The following is a 23382-nucleotide window of genomic DNA, read 5'->3' on the forward strand; positions in this document are numbered from 1 at the left end:
AACACAAGCCAGGAAGAAACTCCACTGGCAGGGAAGAAATCCCCAGCCATCCTACAGCTTATTAATGTAGGGGTCACCTGTGCTCTCTTAGATACTAAATATTGACATGGGGGGGGGGGGCGGAAATATTCTACTCTCAATCGGTTTTTGTTGCTGTATTATTTGCAATAAACTTCAGGTGTACAGGGTTTGGGAAGGAAATCAGCAACAAACACAATGCCTCCAGGCTTCCTCAGGCCGGCTTTCCCCGTCATCAACATCCATCTATATGGCGTTGAATATTTTTACAGCTAATGAGCCAATATCTAAATCCATAACTTCAAGTAGGATTCACTTTTGTGGTGCATGTTCTAACGGTTTTGACAAACATTTAATTGCATCCTTTATTAAAGCATTTGATCAGGTAATTTCATTGCCGTAAGCGTCTCCTGCAATCAACGTGATAATCCACGTCACTCTTCCTCGCCCTGGACTCCTGGCCAGCATCCGTCTTTCCACTGCCGCCATGGGTTAGCTCTCTCTAGCCTATCAACCAGCTGGGATTATACAGCAAGCAGGCCTTTCCTTATTGGCTTAGTTCAGCTAACAAGATACACCCAAGTTTTCTCTGTATCTTTTCATGAATCCATACATCATTTCTTTTTATTGCTGAGTAATATTCTATGTTACGGATACACTCTGTGTGCTTATCCATTTACCTATAAAAAGACAGCTTGCCTGCCTCCACTTTGGGGCAGTTGGGAATAAAGCCGCTATAAACGTTACATGTAGCTCAGAGCAGATTTTTGTTGACAGTAAGTTTACAACTTCCTTTGGTTAAACCCCCAACTGGCAGATCATACAGCTGGAATATGCTTAGTTCTGTAACTAACGGCCAAACTGTCCTCTGAATTGCTCCAGCTCTTCATCCCCCCATGCGACAAGTGGCCTCGCTCCTCATCGCTGCCAACACATGCAATCGTCAGGGCTGAACTGCAGCCACTCTAAACTGACCACATAGTGGTGTCTCCCGGCTTCAGTCTGAGATTCCCAAATCACAAATGAACATATTTCATGTGCTTATTTGTCCTCTCCGTGTCTCCTCTGGTTTTTTTTTTTTTTTAAATCAATGACACCTCAGAGGAGAGCTTGTGGTTTCAACAGAGTCCGCTAGTCCTTTTTTGTTGATAGACTCTTTCTTTGGTTTTCTATCTAAAAACTCCTCTGAACCCCAGATCACCCAGATTCCCCTCTGACATCTCAGTTCCATAGTTTGATGTTTTGTTTGTCCCCACCCCACCCCCACCCCGACCCCCCCACCCCCGGTTTTGGCTCCATGACCTCAATGACCCCTGGGTGTCACACTATGGGGTGACACTGAAGCTCTGCAGAGACAGGAGAGTACCCACAGGGAGGGGTCGTCCTATGAAAGGCCACCAGAAATGTGCATGGATTCTTGCAATCAGAGCATCTACCCTTCCAAAATCAAATGACCACAGGCATCCGGAAATTCCGAAGCGTGACTTTGCTTTCCAAGGGGGAGAATCCATAACGTGTACCTTCTCACATTCCTCCAGTTTTGTTTAGCTTTTGTTTATATTTATGGAAAAATATATTTATAGCAGTTTCATTGCCAAATTCCTCAACCAAATGGGACGAGGGTTTTATCAAAAGGGCACAGGCCGCTTGTGTCAAAAGGAGGAAGTGATGATGAATCCTTCCAGAATGTTCTTTACATAGTCATAGGACATGCCCCTCCCCATCTCAAAGTTCTTGCCAAGGTTTTTCTTTTTAATTGAAATAGTTCTGCAATGAAGCATGCACATCATTCTCACCCTGATTTGCACACTAAGCAGCTGGTGCATAATTGTACCCCGATGAATTTTCCAAAAGGGAAAAAAATAATAAAACAAAACAAAACAACAACAAAAAAACAGTAAAATCAAACAGAAACAGAGACTTCAGTACAGCCAATAAGCACAGAAATTTTCACAAGCAGGAGTATCATGAAAAAAATCTTTACCCTTCCCATCTAAATTAAGATTCAAATCCCAGAAGCCAGTGTTTCAAAGTTCATCTTAACATCATTAGCCACAGTACATGAATATGATTCCTATCACCTCTGGAAAATGAATTGTATAGTAACTTTTAGAACATAGACTTACCACATTTAAAACTTTATCCTCCATTTCTGCTACAAGGCAATCCTAAAAAAGAGGAAGAAATAATAATGTTGAAAACTAAATATATAATAAAGGAAGAAAAATAAGTCTAAGAATAAAAAGCTTTTGAAAAACTGGTTTAGCACAACTGGTCACAATATGGAGGTGCCTAGCCTCTGCTGATATATCTAAAACACAATCCTATATACCTTAGGCTCAGGGGGGAAATCCAGAAAGAGGCGGCACAAAGATGTTAAGAGCCACTGGACTAGGATCCCTGCTGTTAAATAATGTCTTCTAGACATGACAGGGAAGCAGCACCCAGGAGTCGTAACAATATGGTTGTCTGAACAGGACCTACATGACGGCACACTAACTGACAACACAGAAAGGAGAAATGTCATTGTCCCCAACGCCCCAAGGAGAAGAGCGACAGGCAAGCAGTGGCTGCTGAGAGAGAGAGAAGACCTGTTTCTTCCAGGGAAGGCCAGGTGTGAAAGCATGAACTTATGTGTAGTACTAGAGGGGGTTCAGTAGGGTGTGTGTGGGTGTATATATGTGTGTATGTTTGTGTGTGTGTGTGTATAATGGAGGTGTGCATTACGTAGATGGATGTGCGTACAGATGAATGTGTGTGTATTTGGGTATAGACAGATGTGTGTGCATGTATAGATATGTGTGTGTGTGTGTGTGTTACAGATGGATGTGTATGTGTATGTATAGATGTGTGTGTGTGTATGTGTGTGTGTATGTGTGTGTGTGTGTGTGTGTGTGTGTGTGTTACAGATGGATATGGATGTGTGTGTATTTGGGTATAGACAGATGTGTGTGCATGTATAGATATGTGTGTGTGTGTGTTACAGATGGATGTGTATGTGTGTGTGTTACAGATGGATGTGGATGTGTGTGTATAGATGTGTATATAATGGATATGTATGTATGTGTGTGTGTATAGATGGGTGTGGATGTGTGTATAGATGTGTGTGTGTGTGTGTGTGTGTGTGTGTATAATAATAATAACCAAAGAAAAGGTCATTAATTTGAGACAGAGTAGGGGAGACATGGGCGGGTTTATAGCAAGAAGATGGAGGGATAAAACTGTTGTAAATATAGTAGTTGAGTATAAAATGCTAAGAGATAAATAAAAATAAAATCTTTTTAAGAAAGAAAAACTGGGTTTGAGCTTTCTAGACATCACAAGGTTCCTGACCCATCTTGCCACCGCCAGGCGCTGAGCTGAGCAGTCCTGGCAGGCGTGGCTATAGGAGGAGGCTCAGAGAGTAGAACTGACATTTCTCTTCTCCTAAGGCGTCTTCTAACTGATGGAGCTTATCCCGAGGATCTGTGGGACCGATTCTCTAATGTGAACACCTACTTATTAAAAAAAAAAAAAGACTACACAATGACTCTAGGAACATGTGCCTCAGTGGTGAAGTCCTTGCCTGGTGACCAGGCAAGGCACAGGGTTCTAGTCCTGTCACCAAACAAAACCACAGACTTGAAATATACCTATTGGCCAGTCACAGAGTTAAAAATGGCAAACACAAGAATCCTGCCTATGGTTCCCAACGTGACCCCCAGGCTCAGCTAGCTGTGGGCCAACAAGCCGGCAGGTCCTTCTGCTCAGGGTCTGTCTATAAGAATAGCTTTCAAATAAGGCCTTGGGTAAACTCAGCCGCAGAAGTTTATTTTAAGCACCAGTGAGATTAAATCGCATACCTCAGTCCTTAAAAGACGAAAAAGTTTAACAAAACATTCATTAACAAGCTGCCAAAAAGTGGTCTTGAGGTATGCACTATTGATGACATTAAATAAAGGGATGGAATGTGAAGCGTTATATTCTCAGCTTAAGAACAAAAGACTCGGGGCAGCGGGCCACCAGGGTTAGCCAATGATAGGAGTCACTGCTGTCCACTCCAGAAGGCACCAAAATGAAACTGGCAACAGGAAACTTCCACGGGTAGCCTTCTAGAACCGTCTGCACTGGGGGCTCTCAACACGGACCACAGGGTGCCCGAAAGGAGATCTGAGACGCCAGTTTCTTCTTTGTTAATTTTTAAAATCAGATTTACTCGTTTTATTATACACGTGAGTGCTGTTGCACGCACAGATGTCTGTGTACCCGTGTGTACGCCTGGTGAGCTCAGGGACTAAAGGTGCTAAATCCCTTGAAACTGGAATCTCGGATGCTTGTACGCCAAGAAGATGCTAGAAATCAGGTAGGTGCCCTCAACTGCCCAGCAGTCTCTCCGCCCAGAGACCTGGTTTCTTTAGGGTTGATTGTGCAACACTGAGAACAGTGCTGAACTGAGACAACTTGAGAATAAGGCTAATAGTTCCCAGGGTATGAAAAAAGACAAATCAGTTCTCAGATGACATTTTTCATTTCAGTTAAAATGTCATGCTTAGGTCATTTTTCCTGAGTATAACAAGGACAGCTACCGGTACTTATCCTTTTCAGAATCAGGATTTCCTTGTCTCCTTAAAATTTGAATTTATCGGGCTGGAGAGATGGCTCAGACGTTAAGAGTACTGACTGCTCTTCTGAAGGTCCCGAGTTCAAATCCCAGCAACCACATGGTGGCTCACAACCATCCGTAATGAGATCTGACTCCTTCTTCTGGAGTGTCTGAAGATAGCTACAGTGCACTTACATATAATAATAAATAAATCTTTAAAAGAAATGTTTTAAGTTTTCTTTTACCAGATAAAAGAAAAATTAGTGTAGAAGACACAATAACAGCTATTTTACTGCCACTCCCAAAATTGATGCTTGTTCAAGAAAAGAGCAGTCTAGGTAGAAAAAAAAATATAAGGAATTTAGAAAAACATTTTCACACAAGTGTGACTGATGGGAACCCAAGCTGCACAGGCAACCCTGCAAATCATGGGTGACTGCAGCTTGACAGTGCGTGCTTCTGCTGTACTATCTGTGTCCACAACAGGTCATCCGCTATTACCAGAGAGCTGTTACATAAACAGCAACTCCGAAAACCACCCATTCACAAGGCCTTACAATGGTGATACAGCTAACAGCCTATGTCGACGGTCTTTATAAATTATAGACTAACAACAGTGTCCAGGCTTCCCTGGAGATTGTCACGCAGTCAGAAGGCCACTGGAGTCCTGACAACTTGATCCTTTGGAACTCATCAATCCAGCTGGGATTCCTGTCGTGAAGACCAACAGGCCCCAGTGAGAATCGCAAACTGTGTGTGCAAGGACTCACTTACTACCTTCTACCAAGGGCAAGATGGCTTCCCACGCCCATTCCCCCCCTCCCCGCCCCGAAAGGAAACAGCTGCAGGCATGACCTCACATTATCTAGTGTGATAATGACAGAAAGGAAGAAGACTTTCCTGAACAAGTCACCCTCCCATGAGTCACACACAGAAGCAGAGCTTCATGACAGCCCTGGGTCACCTGAACCAGCAGTCAGGGCCACCCAAGGCAGCCAGCAGCTTGCCCCAGGCAGGTCTCCGCTGCCCTGTCCTCAGTCTGCCACCTCAGGAAAGGAGTGGCCTATACAGCCTGCCAGCTCAACCCTCTGCCTCTCCTTCCTGCCAGTAAAATAAGATGGCACTGTCAGCATCTGAGATACCGTTGGGAGTTCAATGTGACCATGGGGCTCACACGTGAGGACGCACCTGACATGCAATTCCCAGTCAGTGATGGGGTCTCTCGGCTCCATCCTGCTGTTCCCCCTCTCCCTCAAATACGGCTCCTGACAGGAACTCGGGCCTGCCAGTGCCTCTTCATTCTTGTATCATTACACTTGAAGTCATCGTGCCATTACAGAGGTGAGTCCAACTGAAATCGTAGGTCTCAGACCCCTGAAATGGACTTTGTTTCCTTCTTCTCATTTTAAACCCTCAAGACCGAGCCTGAAGACCCACCCTTGTGCTCGGAGTTGACTATAGCAGAAGCAGCCTTGGAAGTGCACAGGAATTCACAGAATCATTGCAAGGGGACAGAAAACAGGCAGCAGCAGGAAGCCCTCTTCACTACTCTGGGAAGGGATGCGGGCACATGCAGAGGTAAGGCCGGCTGGCCAGCATGCAAATATAAAGAGGGGAGAAGCAGACGTGTCTCTCATAGACAGGGGCCCATGAGGAAGGCTCTGGTGGAACAGGGTCCTATCGCTGATGAGGAAGATGACTCCCATCCCTTTGTGTCCCCAGGAAAGGACAGAGATCAAATAAGAGAAAAGGTGCAGTTTCTGAAACAGTTCATCTTGTAGCTGTCATCCCACAGCACTGGAAATGACACTGAACTCACTCACCAAGATGGCTGCTCTGGTGTGTGTGTGTGTGTGTGGTGTATGTGTGTGTATGTGTGTGTGTGTGTTTGTACACATGCCCATGCACACTGACACTCAGCAAAGAAGTGATTTCAATTACTACAGAAAACAAATTCTAGGGCTGGAGAGATGGCTCAGTGGTTAAGAGCACTGGCTGCTCTTCCAGAGGTCCTGCGTTCAGTACCCAGCAACCACATGGGGGCTCACATCTGTAATGGGATCCGATGCCCTCTTCTTGGGTGTCTGAATATAGCTACAGTGTACTCATATACATAAAATAAATAAATCTTAAGAAGGAAAGGGGGGGGGAAGAGAGAGGGAGAGAGGAAGGAAGGAAGGAAGGAAGGAAGGAAGGAAGGAAGGAAGGAAGGAAGGAAGGAAGGAAGGAAGGAAGGAGAGAGAGAGAGAGAGAGAGAGAAAGAAAGAAAGAAAGAAAGAAAGAAAGAAAGAAAGAAAGAAAGAAAGAAAGAAAGAAAGAAAGAAAGAAAGAAAGAAAGAAAGAAAGAAAGAAAGAAAGAATGAATGAATTTGAACAACTTCTGGGGAACTGGAACAGTTAAGAGCACTGACTGCTCTTGTCCTGAGTTCAATTCCCAGCAACCACATGGTGGCTCACAACCATCTGTAATGGGATCCGATGTCCCCTATTCTGGTGTCTGAAGAGAGCGACAGTGTATGTAAAATAAATAAATAAATCTTTTTTAAAAAGACAAAAGAAAACAAATTCTGGTCAAGAGTCAAGGATATATCTTTTCCAAAGTTAAAAAGGGGACATTTCCCAAGTGCATTTATATGTACCTCACCCTTAAAAAGGTACATAAATATACATGCATATTCATTCACACATATATGTATGAACTCTCAAAGACCAAACTCAATCAAAGCTATGAAAGTCTGTTCCAATGAGAAATAAGTCCCAGGAAATGAGGCCTAGTTCTCTTTAACATATCTAGTCTGACTCTGGAAAACAATATTTCCCAAAAAATACCCCAAAACCAAGGTATTTGTATCCCCACCTGAGCACACTGTGAGTCAGTGCTATACTTCTGTGCTGTAGCACACGACCTTCCAGGCAGTATTTGAGGTAGATACTGTTTTTTGCCTGAGTGTGGCTCAGTACACTTGCTCTGTAAGCAAGCACTTGCCCCCTCGTGTGCACGAAGAGCACTTTGTCTCAGCCCCACATATAGACATACAAAAAAGGAACCACACCCGTTCGCATTATATCTAATTTTTACATGTGCAAATATGATTATATGTATGACTTTGTAAATACAACCTCTTTCTCCCCCACCCCTTCCTCCCTCCCATCCTGCACTCCTTCCTTCTATTTTGCTTTAGCTCCCCTGCATTCTGCGTCTATACCTGCCTGAATAAATACGATTTTTGTGCCAAAATACCAGGTATATTTACTTCTTCCTTTATATGTAGGTTTATGGATATCTTATTATATTAGTATGTATGTGTATATACACATATATATGCACACATATATACACATATATGTATATACACACACATGTACACAGGTATATACGAACATGTAACATTTCTAATTATCCTTTTCTTTCATATGTTAAATAAAAAAGGCCTCCTACGTAGCCCTGGCTGCCCTGAAATGCACAATGTAAAATAAGCTGACCTTAATTTAAAAAAATTTGCCCGCCTCTGCCTCGCACACTGGGATTAAAGGCTGTGTCAAGTCACCACATCTGCCATTTCACCTCTTGTTGTTTATACCGCCTTTCCTATCGCTCAAAAGTGGGGCAGGGGAAGGGAACTTTAGAAATTCCACCCAGCCATCGGATAAGGTGAACCCTAGTCTTCTCATTTAACAGATAAGAAATCGAAAGCTCATGACTCTTACGTGACATCTCCAGGGCCCCCGGGGCTGACCTGTGGTGACAGCTGCCAGTCTCCCCACTGAGATGCACTTTGGAAATCACCCTTCATCACGCGCCAGGTGCCACGAGGCCCCGGTGAGAAGGACACTCTGCAGAAGACACAACCGCACTAGGCCTGGGCCTCCCAAGTGACCGAGGGCAAGGTGCACTTCCCAATCGTCGGTGTACAGTGATCAATGACTCTCTACTACAAAGAATGCTCCAAACGGAGGTCCTGCAACAGGCTCACCCTACCAAGTGAGCGCAAAACCTCCCAGAGCAGCTATCCCAATGCCAGCCATCTCCTTGAGGAGGCTTCCTGCAGCCACAGAAGCCAGCCATCCTGTCCTGTCCTCCTTCCTGCGCCCCTCCCCCACAGCTGGCTAACTGTATGTAACCTCATACCCGGGCGCTCTGCCTGCTTACTGACCTCGTTTCTTGCCTCTAACCCCACATGCTAAGTTCACTGAGGTACAGACATCTATAGAGTTTATTCACTCTGCCACCCTGGTGCTCAGAACAGCGGCGAGCACAGATGCCAAGTAAACGTTTATTGAAGGAACTGCCTGAATGCCTGCAAAGCCAAGATCAACCTGCTCAGGCAACGCTACTCATCCTGTAAAACGAACAGCAATGCATCTGCCCCTGCCTCCTCACCCGCCCTGCATCTGTCCCTGCCCCCACAGTTCCCTCCGTTCCCCATGCTCCACAGCTAAGGTCTGAGTCAGGCCCACCAACTAGAACCCATCCCAGGACACACAGGTCACCCCCAGAGGCCCATTTGCTAATTTCACTGTTTGTAGTGGACTGCAAATAAACTTGGGTATAAATCAAAACAAGCAAACAGAACAGTAAGGAGAGGAGGGAACAGGGAAGGGAGCACGTCCTCAAGGTAGCATTGGGAAATACCTTCCACCCTCAGTGCCTGGTCTCAGAACACCATGGCCCTCACGTATCACAGCTGATGTCAGACTCTCTTTCCATCAGAATTACCTCATACGTCATGAAAATGAGCAAAAGCAGATCCCTTCAGTGCCTCTGGGCACCCTAGCAGATCTGATGTGCTCCAAAGGCGCTGGCTGCTCAGGACTAAATCTCAAATGACTAGTACACACACAGCCACACTTTATTCTGTGTTACAGAGGGACACACACACACACACACACACCTGTTACTGCACAGTCAGGAATAAGGGAAGGACTTTTTTTGTTTTTAATCAGATCATCCATAGAAAACAATCATCACATCATGAAGTTTAAAACCACACGGAGAGACAGGAGTATGGTTCAGTAGTTAGGATCTAATATCACAGAAGACCCGAGTTCGATTCCCAGTATCAAAACGGGGGGCTTCAGAAGCACCTGTAACTCCAGCTTCAAGGGATCCATTGTTCTCTTCTAGACTCTGGACATCCACACTCATGCGCGCGCGCAGCACACACACACACACACACATTCACAGAGACACACCAAAATTCCCTCCTTATATTCCTAAGAAATTCACTTCAAAAGATTTTTTAAAAATATCTACTATATGCCAAGCAACAGGACAGCAACTGGTCTTAGCAATCATAATCTATCTTTTTCATTAACATCATAGAAGCTAGGCGAAGTATAGGCTAACATAAAACTTTACAGGTTAAAACACCTATGTCTAACTGAAAGGCAGGAGGGAAGTGACGTGTCAGTTTGACACCAGAGCATAAGAACCACCAAGGCTTCGTCTCTGCAGTGGGACAGAGAGACAGAGGGACAGAGAGACAGAGGGACAAAGAGACAGAGGTATAGTCTAAGCAGGGTGTTGACTGTTTGCAGTAAGAGTTCATCTTCCAGTGGGACCCATTTACATATAAATAAAACTGCTAAGGTTTGGGGTTACTTATAGCCTCAAGCTGTCCCCTGCTGACCTTTAACCCCAACAACAGAGGTCAAAGGAAATCAGAATCAGCAAAGCACAGCAAAGCCCTTAGAACGAGATGACAGTGACACCTGGCTATCCCACAACTCCAGTTTCTTTACAAAGAGATATCGCACTAGGGATTTTAAGACAAAGTCATTTCTGAGCCTGAGGCTGCTGGTCATTTCTCACAGAAGCACCAAATTCTGATGAAGGGGAGAGTGGGACACTCTGTACCCATATGGGAACCCCTTGGAAAAAGAAGAAAGGTGAGGGAGAAAGTTCTGGAAGCCAATGGTGATGCGTTTACCGACCTTCTGGACCGCCGTGGTCAGGTCCAGGCACAGTTGGATGATTTTGTTCTTTGTCACGGAGAGATCCGTGATCCCTGTGAATGGAGCCCTGGGGAGGGACAAGAGCTCTCTTTAATGAGGGGATGGAGCCGAGACACCCCACACACCACCCCCAGAGTCCCACCCCAACACTGCATGCATGGCTACACTGCAGGCTGCCTTAGGTTTTCTTTCATTGTGCTACTTCTTCTGAACACCAGAAATCTGACCTCTTATAGCATCCAAAAGGGGCCGTGCAAAATTAACAAGGGGGAAAAAGTCAACCAACAGTACCATCCAGTTGTATCACCTATGAACCGCAACAATAGCCATCATGGTAAGCTATTCTGAAAGGTCCTGGCAGTAACAGCTGTCTAACTACACTGAAGGCCTGCTCAATAAATTTGGCCAACTTCCTGTGGCTGGTGAAGCCACAGAATCCTGAGGAGAACCCATGACTGCAGTTTCCTAAACCAGTATAATGTCTAACCGCACTCTAAACCTTGTGTCCTTAAAGTCACAGATACATGTCTCTCTCACCCCTCATCAAATAAGTTTCTTTTTCAGTAGTCAGAGATCATTATAGAATACAGCTGGACAACATGCAGAGATCAACTTGCCATGGGGTACCTACCCCAGGTAAAACATTTACAACACAACACCCATGGCCAAGGCTCAGGGAAAACTGTGGAAGAGGACACAAGGTGAGGCGGTAGAAAGGAGGAGTTGTGGGGAGGACTGGTGGTTGGATATGAACAAGATACATTGTATGAAAGTCTCAAAGAATTAATAAAAACATTCTATTAAAAACATACAAACAAGCCAGGACTCTGAATGGAAAAGACACACAGAACTGAAATGCACAGAGCCAGGTCTACTAACTGCTTCAGGCCATTCACAGGCTCCAGTGCTAATGCTTAATCTCAGTAAAACAACCTCCAGCACAGGTTCACCTCCTCTAACCTTGGGTTCTTTTGTTCCTGCTGCTGACCTTCAAAATAACATTCAAAGGCGCTCTAAGATCTTCCTCTGGGGCTGGGGAGATGGCTTGGCAGTTAAGAGCACTGATTGCTCTTCCAGAGGTCCTGAGTTCAATTCCCAACAACCACATGATGGCTCACAACCATCTGTAATGGGATCTGATGCCCTCCTCTGGTGTGTCTGAGGATAATGACAGTGTACTCACATACATAAAATAAATATCTTAAAAGAAAAACAAATCTACTTCTGACCTGTGACCCCTGAATTCCAGGGAGAGGGAGACCCAGGGACAATGGCTTCTCTGCCTGAGGCAAACTTGGGGCTGCTGAGTGTCCCAGGTCTCCTTGTACCCCAGGCTGCTTTGAACCATGGCTTACCGATCCAGCCAAGCCAGCAGGGCCTTGGCAGCGCCAATGAGCTCCACCACAGAAGTCAGGAACTCATTGGGGGGCTTGCGGGACGTGTTCCCATCGTAGGCTGGACTCTTCCGCCGGCTACTTATGTAATTCTGCAAATTGTGAGAAGATGCCCGCAGTTTCAGAACCAAGTTCTTCATATTATCGGTTTCAAGGCCGTAATTCTGTGGGGGAAATAAATTCAAGAGAGAAAAATTCAAAACTATCAACAATGTCTAAACTCTCAAAAATGACTTAGGGAGGCCCTGAGTAGCTCTAGTATGTCACCCAACCCCACAAAATCCTGCCCACCCCACCCAACCTTCCCACAGGCTGGCCTGCACTCTCTCTTCCCTTAGCCTCCTACTGTCTCAAGGGGCTGTATTCTTCCCTAGCCCCTTCTCGTGAACTGCTCTTCAGATAGATCAAGGCAAGGCGAGTCCAGCCCTATCTCTCAGGCCTGGGCAGAGGACCCCATTGGGTCCTCTGCCTCTAAGTCCACAGCAGACTCTGGCTAACTGATATGTGGTAGGGTTACTCTTGTGAGGAAAGCTCTCATGTACAGCAGGATGCTAGCAACTGCATGCACACACACACACACACACACACACACACACACACACACACACGCGCGCGCGCACGCGCACGCACACGCACACAAGCAGACAGTGGATATCAGAAGCTTGTCCCCAGATATGACAACTAACAATGTCTCATGAACATGGCATTGCATGTGTTCCCTGGAATTAGTATGGTACCTTCTGGTTACTCTCCAGCTTGTCACCTATTTGTACCCAATCTAGACCACAGGTCAGGCCAGGGAGGGCTCCCTGTGTGGCCCTCACCACAGCACCACAGGTGGTGAAGAGATGGATTCCATCTCCATCCAGAAAGGACGGAGAAACTGCAACAACCACAATTTAATCAGTGCTTTTTGACCTGTGTTCAGTTTATGTGCATGCGTGCCTGCTTTAGAAATATCAGTTTCAGGAACTCAGGGAGAGAACCTGGGAGGCAGGAGCTGACGCAGAGGTCTTGGAGGGGTGCTCCTCATGGCCTGCTCAGCCTGCAGGATCTCTCAGAGCACACAGGACGCCAGCCCAGGGGTGGTCCCACCCACAGTAAGCTCCAGACGAATCATCAACCAAGGAAATGCACCACAGGCTTTGCCCACAGGTCAATCTGGAAGGGATATTTTCTCAATAGAGGTTCCCTGTTCCCAAAAGACTCTAGCTGGTATCAAACTGACACAAAGCCAGCCAGCACACTGAGTGTCCCTTAAAATGATTGTGATCAGGCATGTTTTAGATTCTGGATGGTTTTGGGTTTGGGAATATCTTCATGCATGTGCCATATCTTGTAGACAGGACTCAACTTTGAATGTAAAATTATTCATTTTAAATTTCTATACAGGGGAGGTAATCACATGTTGTACTGCTAGAATGTCTATATGGGAAAACAATCACATACTGTACTGCTAGAGTGTCTATATAGGGAGGCAATCACATATTATATTGCTAAAGTGTCTATACGGGGAGGCAATCACATTTTGTATTGTTAGTGTCTATATGGGAAGGCAATCACATATTATATTTCTAGAATATCTATATGGGAAAGCAATCACATCTTGTATTGCTAGAGTGTCTATACAGAGAGGCAATCACATATTGTACTGCTAGAGTGTCTATATGGGGAGGCAATCACATGTTGTACTGCTAGAGTGTCTGTGCCTTGACTGTGACCTTAGAGAAGACCAGATGAACAGTTCTCACTTCCCATCTCATGCCGACATTCCAAATGTTTCACAGATCTCCCATCGTCCACAAAGGACACTCCACCTACATTACTACTTAACTGCCGAAGAAACTCAGGCTGGAGAACTGTGTGTCACCAGACTACACAGGTGACCAAAGACAAAGCTGGGATTCCAACCTCTGCTCAGTATGCCAAGTACTTCCTCTTCCCAACACCCAGCCCAAGGAAAAGCCAAGACAGAAAATGGACATAGGATTGACGGCAGACAAGAGTAAGACAAACAGACCAGGTGTGTGGGTGCACACACTTCACCCAGCAACTAGGAAGCTAAGGCCAGAGCATGGACAGTTTGAAGCCAAGCGGGTCTACATAGTGTGTCTCAAAAACCAAAGAAACAAAAGGATGAGGAAGAACTGGAGGACCTACTACAAACTAGCCAAAGACGCTGATTCGTGGGCATTTTATATTCATGAGGCCTACCTTCCTCTGGAGCATCAGGACATGTCTGAACTACCCCCCCTCCAACTACCTCTGTCAGGGACAGAGAGGGAACAATCACGCACAATCTATACATCTACAGCAAACACGCATGATCTATAAATCTACAGCATGCATGCACAATCTACACATCTACAGAATACATGCACAATTTATACATCTACAGCAAATATGCACGATCTATACATCTACAGCATGCATGCACAATCTATACATCTATAGCATATATGTATGATCTATACATCTACAGCATGCATGCACAATCTATACATCTACAGCAAACATGCACGATCTATACATCTACAGCATGCATGCACAATCTATACATCTACAGCAAACATGCACGATCTATACATCTACAGCATGCATGCACAATCTATACATCTACAACAAATATGCACGATCTATACATCTACAGCATGCATGCACAATCTATACATGTACAGCAAACATGCACGATCTATACATCTACAGCATGCATGCACAATCTATACATGTACAGCAAACATGCACAATCTATACATCTACAGCATGCATGTACCATCTATACATCTACAGCATGCATATACAATCTACACATCTACAGTATACACATATTCAGGAGTTTGCAGTAACTTTTTCTTTCACTAATAACAACATACAGCTTTGACTTTAGTGAAGAATGACTCTAACTTTAAATGGACTTTATGGGAGGTTTACATGTATAATGCTTCTAGTTTTTAAGAAAGCTTTTAGGAGCTGGAGAAATGAACCCGTGGTTAGGGTCAGTGGCTGCTCTTTAGCAGACCCATCTTCTGTTCTCTGCACTCTCAGCCATCCTGACTCCAGTCCCAGGGAATCCAAGGCCCTCTTCCATCCTCTTCAGATGGGCACATACTCAGACAAAACATCCAAACACACAGAATAAAAATAATTTTAAAGCATTGATTTGGGGCTGGTGAGATGGCTCAGTGGTTAAGAGCACTGACTGCTCTTCTGAATGGACCTGAGTTCAAATCCCAGCAACCACATGGTGGCTCACAACCATCCATAATGCGATCTGATGACCTCTTCTGGTGTGTCTAAAGACAGCTATAGTGTATTTACAAATAATAAATAAATAAATAAATAAATAAATAAATAAATAAATAAATAAAGCATTGATTTTAAGAAGTTACAGGGGGAGGGGGGCGCAAGAGCTAGCTTAGCAGCGTTCAAAGTTTGTATAAATTCAAAATATTTCCTGTAGTAACATCATTATTCTATCAAAATCTTATATTCACTTTTTTCCCTGTCACTGGCTTTCCCCCTAAAGTCTAAAATAGAATATCCTCATTCAATGGAGAAGAAATAACGAAAGGTTCCCATCATCACTTTTAATTTCATAACCTCACAAGTGAGTGGATAAGGAGTCTACCAGACACACGTTTGGAAGAGAAGGCCTGCGTCAGCTTGCCAGGGAAGGCTCCCTCACTCTGTCAATTGCCCACGTGCCAATGTCTACCGAGAGTGTTCACTAAAAGCAGGAGAGGCCAGTGTTCAACAATTGAGAGGCTAACCTCACCAGAAATGACTTGGAATTTATGTTCCTATACAACACTCACTTCTAGGACCCAGTGGAAGATTAGAAAACACTTTTCTGTTGCAGAAGATGCTAATTGCCTACTCTGGCAAAACGACCACTTTAAAAGTAAAAACAAAGGGAAAAGGCTGATTTTACAATTGATTCTTTTCTTTTTTGGCTGGGTTTGTTCTGGTTGGTTTCTCGTCCCCCCAACCCCCGACCCAAATAAACTATAAAATTAGAAAGATGAGGTATACGCACACTTGAGCATAATTTTTAAAAAAACAGGAGTGGGGAGAAAGTCTCCTCCACTTTGTTGCTATTCCACAACAGAGAACAAGACATGAATTCTGTTGGCTGGGAAGAGCCCTACTGGGGCTGGATAATAAGGAGATGTGGGGCTTTCAGGGCCACAACCAAAGAGAAAATAAAGACTTTCTCAGACTAGATCTGATGGTTATCCTCACGAATCTTTTCCCTAGAACCTGTCTCCTTCACAAGCTGCTCTTACACAAGGTGTTATGAAGATTCAAATGGAGCTAAGGTCAGCGTGTTGAGCAGGAGAAGAGCGAGAGAAGGAGGATGCGGAGAATATACTAAGAAATGGTAACCCTCTACGGCGCCTTCTGCCCTGGTGTGACCTTGTTAGGAGCTGGTCCCAGCTCTCCGGGTCTGGGCGAGCCCATACTAGCCAGAAGGGAAGGGAAGAGGTAAGATTCTTACGCTTCTAGACTTACCTTGAGTTTAAGCATACTTTAAAGCTACCATACACAGCCTTGCCTCTTCCTCTTTCCAGTGCTTCATGCTCTGGTCATGTTCTAACACGCGTGACCAAGTAACATGGAATCAAAGTAAACTCACAGCCTACATCTACTAAATGGCAGTCCTGTGCTCCAATATGGTGGCCACTGGCCCCCACAGCTACTGAGTACTTGCGGTAAAGCCAGCACAACAGAGAGCTAACTTTTATTTAATTAGTTAGTCCTCACATAAGCAGTCAGATGAGGCAAAAGCCTTCTCAAGAGAACAGGGCAACTATTGTGTGTGTCAGCTGCCCTCTCTGCCGCTGAACGGGAGGGGTGAGGGCTCATGTTTGAACCTGGGATGGTAACTCTTTAGCGGTAATTCACGAGTTTGGAGACTCCTTCTCTCAGGTTTAGGTCCTTCTTCATTTTCTCCATCCTTACCACTTCCCCAAAACTTTCCAGGGATTTCTTACCCCTCTATCCTTTCTTAATCCAATGTCTGTTTACTTCCTGTCCATCCCCCCCCCCCAAAAAAAATCAACAGCCACTAAAACTAGTTTACCTAGAAACCTCTTTAGAGCACCATGGCCAACTATAGCTCCACAACAACTGACCCGCAAATGAATTATTCAATGCCCAAAGCACGCTCGCTCTCGTAACCATCCAACCATCTGCACGGCAGCAGATTAAATAAACACGGCAATGATGCTGTGTTAGAACAGTATTTTATGGAAGATTATGTGAAGACCGAAGATATTTAATCAAACCATGTTAGGCTCTCCCCCACCCAGAAGAACATTCACTCGCAGACTCTGGAGGAGGGCTGCGACCCCCCTCCCCCATCCAACCCCAGCATCTCGGCCAAGGTGCGTTGCTGTTCCAGAGTAGGTCCCTGGTGAGACCGAGGTCAGAGCCCGGTCTACGGAGGAAATTAGTAGGAAATTGTAGGAGATAAAACACAGCTTTAGGTTCTGGCATGGGTCCAGCTTTGTTCATTTCAGTGCAACGGTTTAAGTAAGAGGCAGCAAAAGGAAAGCACAGAGAGACTGTCCACAGGCGGCTGCTGTCTTCCGCCCACCCCCCACAGACGCACAAACGTGCTCGGAGCTGACCTGTTCTCCTCATCCTCACGCTGTGAATTTCGAAGCAGGTTCCTTGTCCTCAAAGTATACCACAACGGAAAAGACAGACGCAACTGCAACTGCATAGAACGTTTTAACAGAGAAGACTGCGAAGCTGTGTTTCCCAGAAAGTGTAACAGAAGTAAACTCACGCATGTCTGGCTCTGAAGAGCAGACAGTTTTAATAATAAACAGGATGCTTGGGCGCATAGCCCTAGCAATGCAGAACACCCACGAGCCCACGGCCACATCTACAGTGACAGCGCACAGATGAGGGGAACAGACGCCACATTCCCCCAGGGGTCACAGAAGGAGCAGCCTGGAGCAGAGCCAAGATCAGGATACAAAAATCCCGCCTCGCAGGCCAGCGTGCAGACCGCTTGGCCACCGCGTCTCCCTTGTGACAGCTCGTTTATCAAGCACAAATAATTTCCCCATTACTCTCCTAAACGAGAGCAGCGCATCTCAGAGCAGAAGACAAGGCTCTGTCCATTTTAAGGAAAAGAATACTCGCAATGCAGTGAGTATTATACAACCGAGGGAATGCAGACCAGCAGTGGCAACACACACACACACACACACACACACACACATCCCCACCATTCTGGGTGATGTCATTGTATATCCCCATGGCTGGGTATCTAACAGTTAAGTGAACAGTTTCCTAACCTGAGCCCCTCCCACACCAGTCCGTTTGTAAACAACTGCCTTTATGGGCACTTTTTTAACGCCACATCTGAATGAATGACTCAGGAACCTCACGTACAACCAACCACACAGGACTTGGTCAGAGTTCACACACCTGCCCTCTACAGCCGAGCTCAGGCACAAAGTTCACATTCCTGCTGCCTATCTAGGTGCCGTTTCTTTGGCTGATCATGTCGAGCACAAACACCGGTTATTTAAACAGAGTATCTGCGAAACTACGGTGCTTTTTATAGTAACAGAAACAGACGTGGACATGTGGCATTTCCCATCTTGACTTTGAAACTGGCACCCTCGTTAGCAGCTGTCTCTACCATTCTGCGCTTTATAAAAGATTGAAAATAAGCCTAATAAAGCCCCCTCTTTTTTTTTTCTGTAACAGACAACACTTTTCTGTATATGACACAGTAAACACTTCGGGTTTTAGAGGGACGTGTGGTTTCTGTTAGAGAGACTCTGTTCTGTCCTTGCAGTACAAAGGCAGCCTCGGATAATAAATACATCCATGACTATGCACATTGAGTTCTAATAAAACTTTATTAACAGGCAGGGGTGTGTTGTTTATGTGAGTGGGCATAAGTGTGGGTAAAAGCTAAGAGGCTGAAGTAAGACCAGAGAGGGTAAAGATAGGTGCCAGGGAAGAGCGGGGGTAAACAGAAAGATAAATGTGCCAATGAAGAGGAAAAGAACCTGAGGGGGGATGGGCCAAGTTAGGAGACGAGGGTGTGGGGGAGGAGGTTGGATAATCTACTAAAATAGACTTTGTTTAAAAAATGTCATGTTATCTAATACCTTGTATGCTAATTTTTAAATCCATTCATTCACTCTTGTTATCTAATACTTTGTATGCTAAATTTTAAATTCATTCATTCACTCTCAGACAGTTGGTAAAATGCTTGCCTTGTAAGTATGAGGTCCTAAGATCAATGCCTAGCACATGGATAAAAAGGCCAGGCACAAGGCCACAGACTGGCATTCTAGGGGTTGGAGAGGTGGGAACAGAAGGAACCCTGGAGCTTACTGGTCAGATATTCTACTAACTAGTGAGCTGGAGGCCAATGAAAGACCCTGTCTCAAAGGTAGACAGTGTTTCTCTGGGTAACGCTCAAAATGGTCCTTCAGCCTCCACTCAGACACACACACACACACACACACACACACACACACGCATGTTCATTTTACATGCAACCAACCACTCACACATACACCAGCATGCATGCATAAAAGTATGTCAGGCTAAGTTCCCTTCTTATTGTTTGCTAGTCTTCCTTCTTGAAGCTGTCTTGTTCTCCCTTCTGATGGTCCCCCGATGCATCTTTTCATCCTCTTAAGAATATGAGGATGGGCTGAACCACAAGAGGAAGCAGGTCACCTTCTCCCAGACTAACCAGTGCACAGAGAAGGTCCACAGCCTCCAACACCAGCTCTTGGTGTCCGATCCGTGTGACCCCTAGTTCCTCCAGGTCCTGGTGGGAGATCTTCAACAACTGCTCCCCGTCTATCTTCTCCCTCTCAAACTTGTGGACATACGGCTGCAGGCAGTCATCCAACCCTATGGAAAGAAAACATGGAAAGCCCGTCATTGTCACGGTGTCACCGTGCCCCAAGCATTGCCCCCATTTAAATCAGTCTTAGCAATCATCACACATGTGTTCCACCTGAAGGACCCCCTTCCCTGTGACACCTTATCTCAAACAGGTTGGACATGGGCACTGGAAACTCTCAAATGGATCCAGCGCAGTGTGGCTTTACCATAGACACTTCCCATTTCCTGTCAACTAGAGGGATAAACACCAACGCCCACTGTTTTGAACCATTGATATCTGTATTAAACGCATGCTATCTGTTTGCTAAGCAACCTCTCTCCAGGGACAGCACTCCTCTCCCAGTAGGCCTGCCAATCAAGATGCCTGCAACTGTGACTGATATACCGCCAGCCCAGCCAGTCCAGCAACAATACACCAGGGCCAGATTCAGAGACAATTAAGTGACTTAAGCAGAGACAATCATGATCTTCCTTGATACATGATATGCAGATACGAGAAGATGGAACCCAGTCAGAAGTCACGGGACATGACCCTGGTAGTGGGGCAGCATTGTTTTGGTCAGTTTTCTGAGAATAAACCCATGTGAGAAAGAAAGAGAACATGTTCTTTCTGACAACTTTATATCCTAAAAAAAAACCTCCCACTAAAACGGAAACAAATTCCCTGTCTAGTTTAAGCCTGTTTGTATTGCATTTCTGCCCACTGTAACTGAGAATATTGTGATGGACACGGACAAAAGGACAAGATCCAAGCCCCAGAACCAGGGACTTTTCCACGTCAGATACTACTGTAAGTAATGTCTCATCTTAAAGTTACTAAAGCAGCTAACATGGGAAGACGCAGCAGTCTTGGGAATCTTAATTCCTAGACACAGGATTCCCAGGTCAACTTATTATCACATTTTTATGGGGAAAAAAATACTACTCCAAAGCAATTATTCTGCTTGACCTTAGTAAGAAGTCACCTTAGTATTTCAAAAGACTATATTTATATCAGATGAAAAGGGACAACTTACAATCTCCACATGGAGGACAAACATTCGATATAACTGATCAAAGCGTGTGGAAAGAATCCCTAAGCCCAACACAAAGGTATGTATAGACGATCACATGTGTGCAGACACACAGACATTCTCTCGGGCACATGTATATATGTACGTATCTCATTCGATCTTTTCAAAAACTGTGTCACATGGGTGGGTATCTCTCGAAGTTGAAAAGAGTATACGTAAATTCCTTCATATACTTGTGGCAATGCTCAAGCCCATGGGTCTTAAAATCTGACATTACGCTCTCTGTCCCACAAGCTCCCAACACTCTCCTCCTGACAAGACACACATGACAAGAATGAGAAGTTCTGGAACTTCTAGCAGCTGTGGTGGTTTGAATATGCTTGGCCCAGGGAGTGGCACTATTAGGAGGTGTGGCCTTGGAGGAAGGAGATCATTGTGGGCGTGGGCTTCAAGACCCTCATCATAGCTGCCTGGAAGCCAGTCTTCCACTAGCTACCTTCAGATGAAGATGTAGAACTCTCAGCTCCTCCTGCTCCATGCCTGCCTGGATGCTGCCATGCTCCTGCCTTGATGATAATGGACCGAACCTCTGGACCTGTAAGCCGGCCCCAATTAAATGGCCTTTTAAGAGTTGCCTTGGTCATGGTGTCTGTTCACAGCAGTAAACCCTAACTAAGACAAGAGGCATGAAATACAGAAGGGGAAGATGATAAAACCCTCTACCTTCTATGAGCAAACATCTATACAAGAGAGGCCATGTATTTCACAGCAGAAATGCTGGGAACACTGGTGCAAACCCAGCCCACTTCAACATCCTTGAGTGCTGTCTGTGGCACATAAGTTAGGCAGACAGTGGAGGCATTGAGACAGATGCCCCACCTGGGGTCAAAGGCCACCCCACCACTGGCCCACCAAGTGTCTGTCATCTACCAATGGCTCTACCTATAGCAGGAAACAGTGGTAATGGATAAGGCTGGGGGACAGTCTCCTAGCTACCTGTCTTGGCTTCCCAGATGAAGAAATTAAAGCCCCTAGCAGGCCTGTAAGATGCCAGCCATTCATGAAGGAGATTCTCCTCAGTGGAGACCAAAGGCAGGAGCCTGAATTAGGCTACGAGTCCTGCTCTCTCATCTTCTGTCTGATTTGATGCTTGAGGCATTGCCACATGGAATTATACAAACCCTTCCCCAGCACCTTCCTAAATGAGTATAAAAGTCTAATCGCAAAGTCATTATTACCGTCCAGCCACAGACTTAGCGGTCTGTAGGTTTTTCATATCTCAATGAACAAAAATGGGGGAAGGGAAGACAAACCAAGATGTAGTCACCTCTAACTAAGCCTTGTCGTGAGCAAACCCAGCGCTCTCCACTCCTCCAAGATGCGGCCTTCCCTAGTCCACTCCTAAACTTTGGAAGGGTGTTGTATGAGTCATAACGGTTCACGATGATTACATCACACTTAAACCTTCTTGAGACTGAACGGGGTCCAACGAAAACTCCTATACCAACGGCCTGACTCTCAGGACCTCAGAGCACATTTAGAGAGTCTCCAACAAAGTTGCTCGCATGTTTTCAACCCCTGTGACTGGTGTCCTTGCATGGCAAAAAGATAAAGACATAGCGGCAGAGACAACCTGAGGACCTGGGGAAAAGATGAGCATCATCAAGTCCCGGGCTTCCAGCCTTGGCAAGTGTGACACTGCAAACTTGCTGAGTCAGCCTCCCCATCACTGATTTCTCTGGCAGGAGAGCCCCAGGCAAACCAGACAAAGCAAGCTGTCTTAGTTCAGACTCACCCACACAGGTAACCTTCTCTCCTCATGGACCAGCAGGGCTGATACTGATGCTCATGGTGCCAGAAAGATCGCTACTCAAAATTCAGGCGCAATGCTAACAGACTGGTTCCCATTAGTTTGTATAGACAGAATCAGTTCTACTGTTAAACTTATTACAACAAAGGGCTGGGAGTGGGGCCCCTCCGGATGCTACAGTGTTTGGCTAATACACACGTAGGTCTGGGTTCCATCCCTAGCACCACATGAAACCAGGCATAGTAAAGCATGCCTGCAACCCCGTAACTCAACAGGGGTTAAAGCAAGAAGGTAGATGTTCAGTGCCAGCCTCGGCTATACAGTAAGTTTGAAGGTAGTCTACATTAAAACCTCTCTTACAGCCGGGCGGTAATGGCATACGCCTGTAATCCCAGCACTTGGGAGGCAGAGGATTTCTGAGTTCGAGGCCAGCCTGGTCTACAGAGTGAGTTCCAGGACAGCCAAGGCTATACAGAGAAACCCTGTCTCGAAAAAACCAAATCCAAAAAACCAAAAAAAAAAAAAAACTCTCTTACAAAACCTTTTTTTAATGAAGAAACTATATACCATGGCTACTGGGTAAGCAGCACCCAGTAAGGTAAGATAAAATGAGAGTCCTGCTTGAATTTCCACAAACAACAGAGGAAATATGGTGCAGGAGCAGAACTAGAACCCTAAGGAAGCACTTGGAGCCTAGAGAAACAGCGTGGATAGGTT

The 23382-nt window shown here is 45.3% G+C and overlaps 1 protein-coding gene across 2 annotated transcripts in view; it reads right to left on the reverse strand.

Annotated features, from left to right (window-relative positions):
• Cnksr3 (CNKSR family member 3) overlaps window positions 1-23382 on the reverse strand; it is a 91423-nt gene that overhangs the window by 21930 nt on the left and 46111 nt on the right. For both annotated transcript variants that reach the window (XM_052169900.1, XM_052169899.1), the window contains exons 2-5: window positions 19685-19848; window positions 11911-12113; window positions 10535-10622; window positions 2145-2186 (exon numbers count right to left, since the gene is read on the reverse strand). In XM_052169900.1, the coding sequence (XP_052025860.1) occupies window positions 2145-2186; window positions 10535-10622; window positions 11911-12113; window positions 19685-19848 (497 nt within the window). The remainder of the gene's footprint in view (window positions 1-2144; window positions 2187-10534; window positions 10623-11910; window positions 12114-19684; window positions 19849-23382) is intronic.

This window comes from Apodemus sylvaticus, chromosome 23 (assembly GCF_947179515.1).
Source record: "Apodemus sylvaticus chromosome 23, mApoSyl1.1, whole genome shotgun sequence".
Taxonomy (NCBI): Eukaryota; Metazoa; Chordata; class Mammalia; order Rodentia; family Muridae; genus Apodemus; species Apodemus sylvaticus.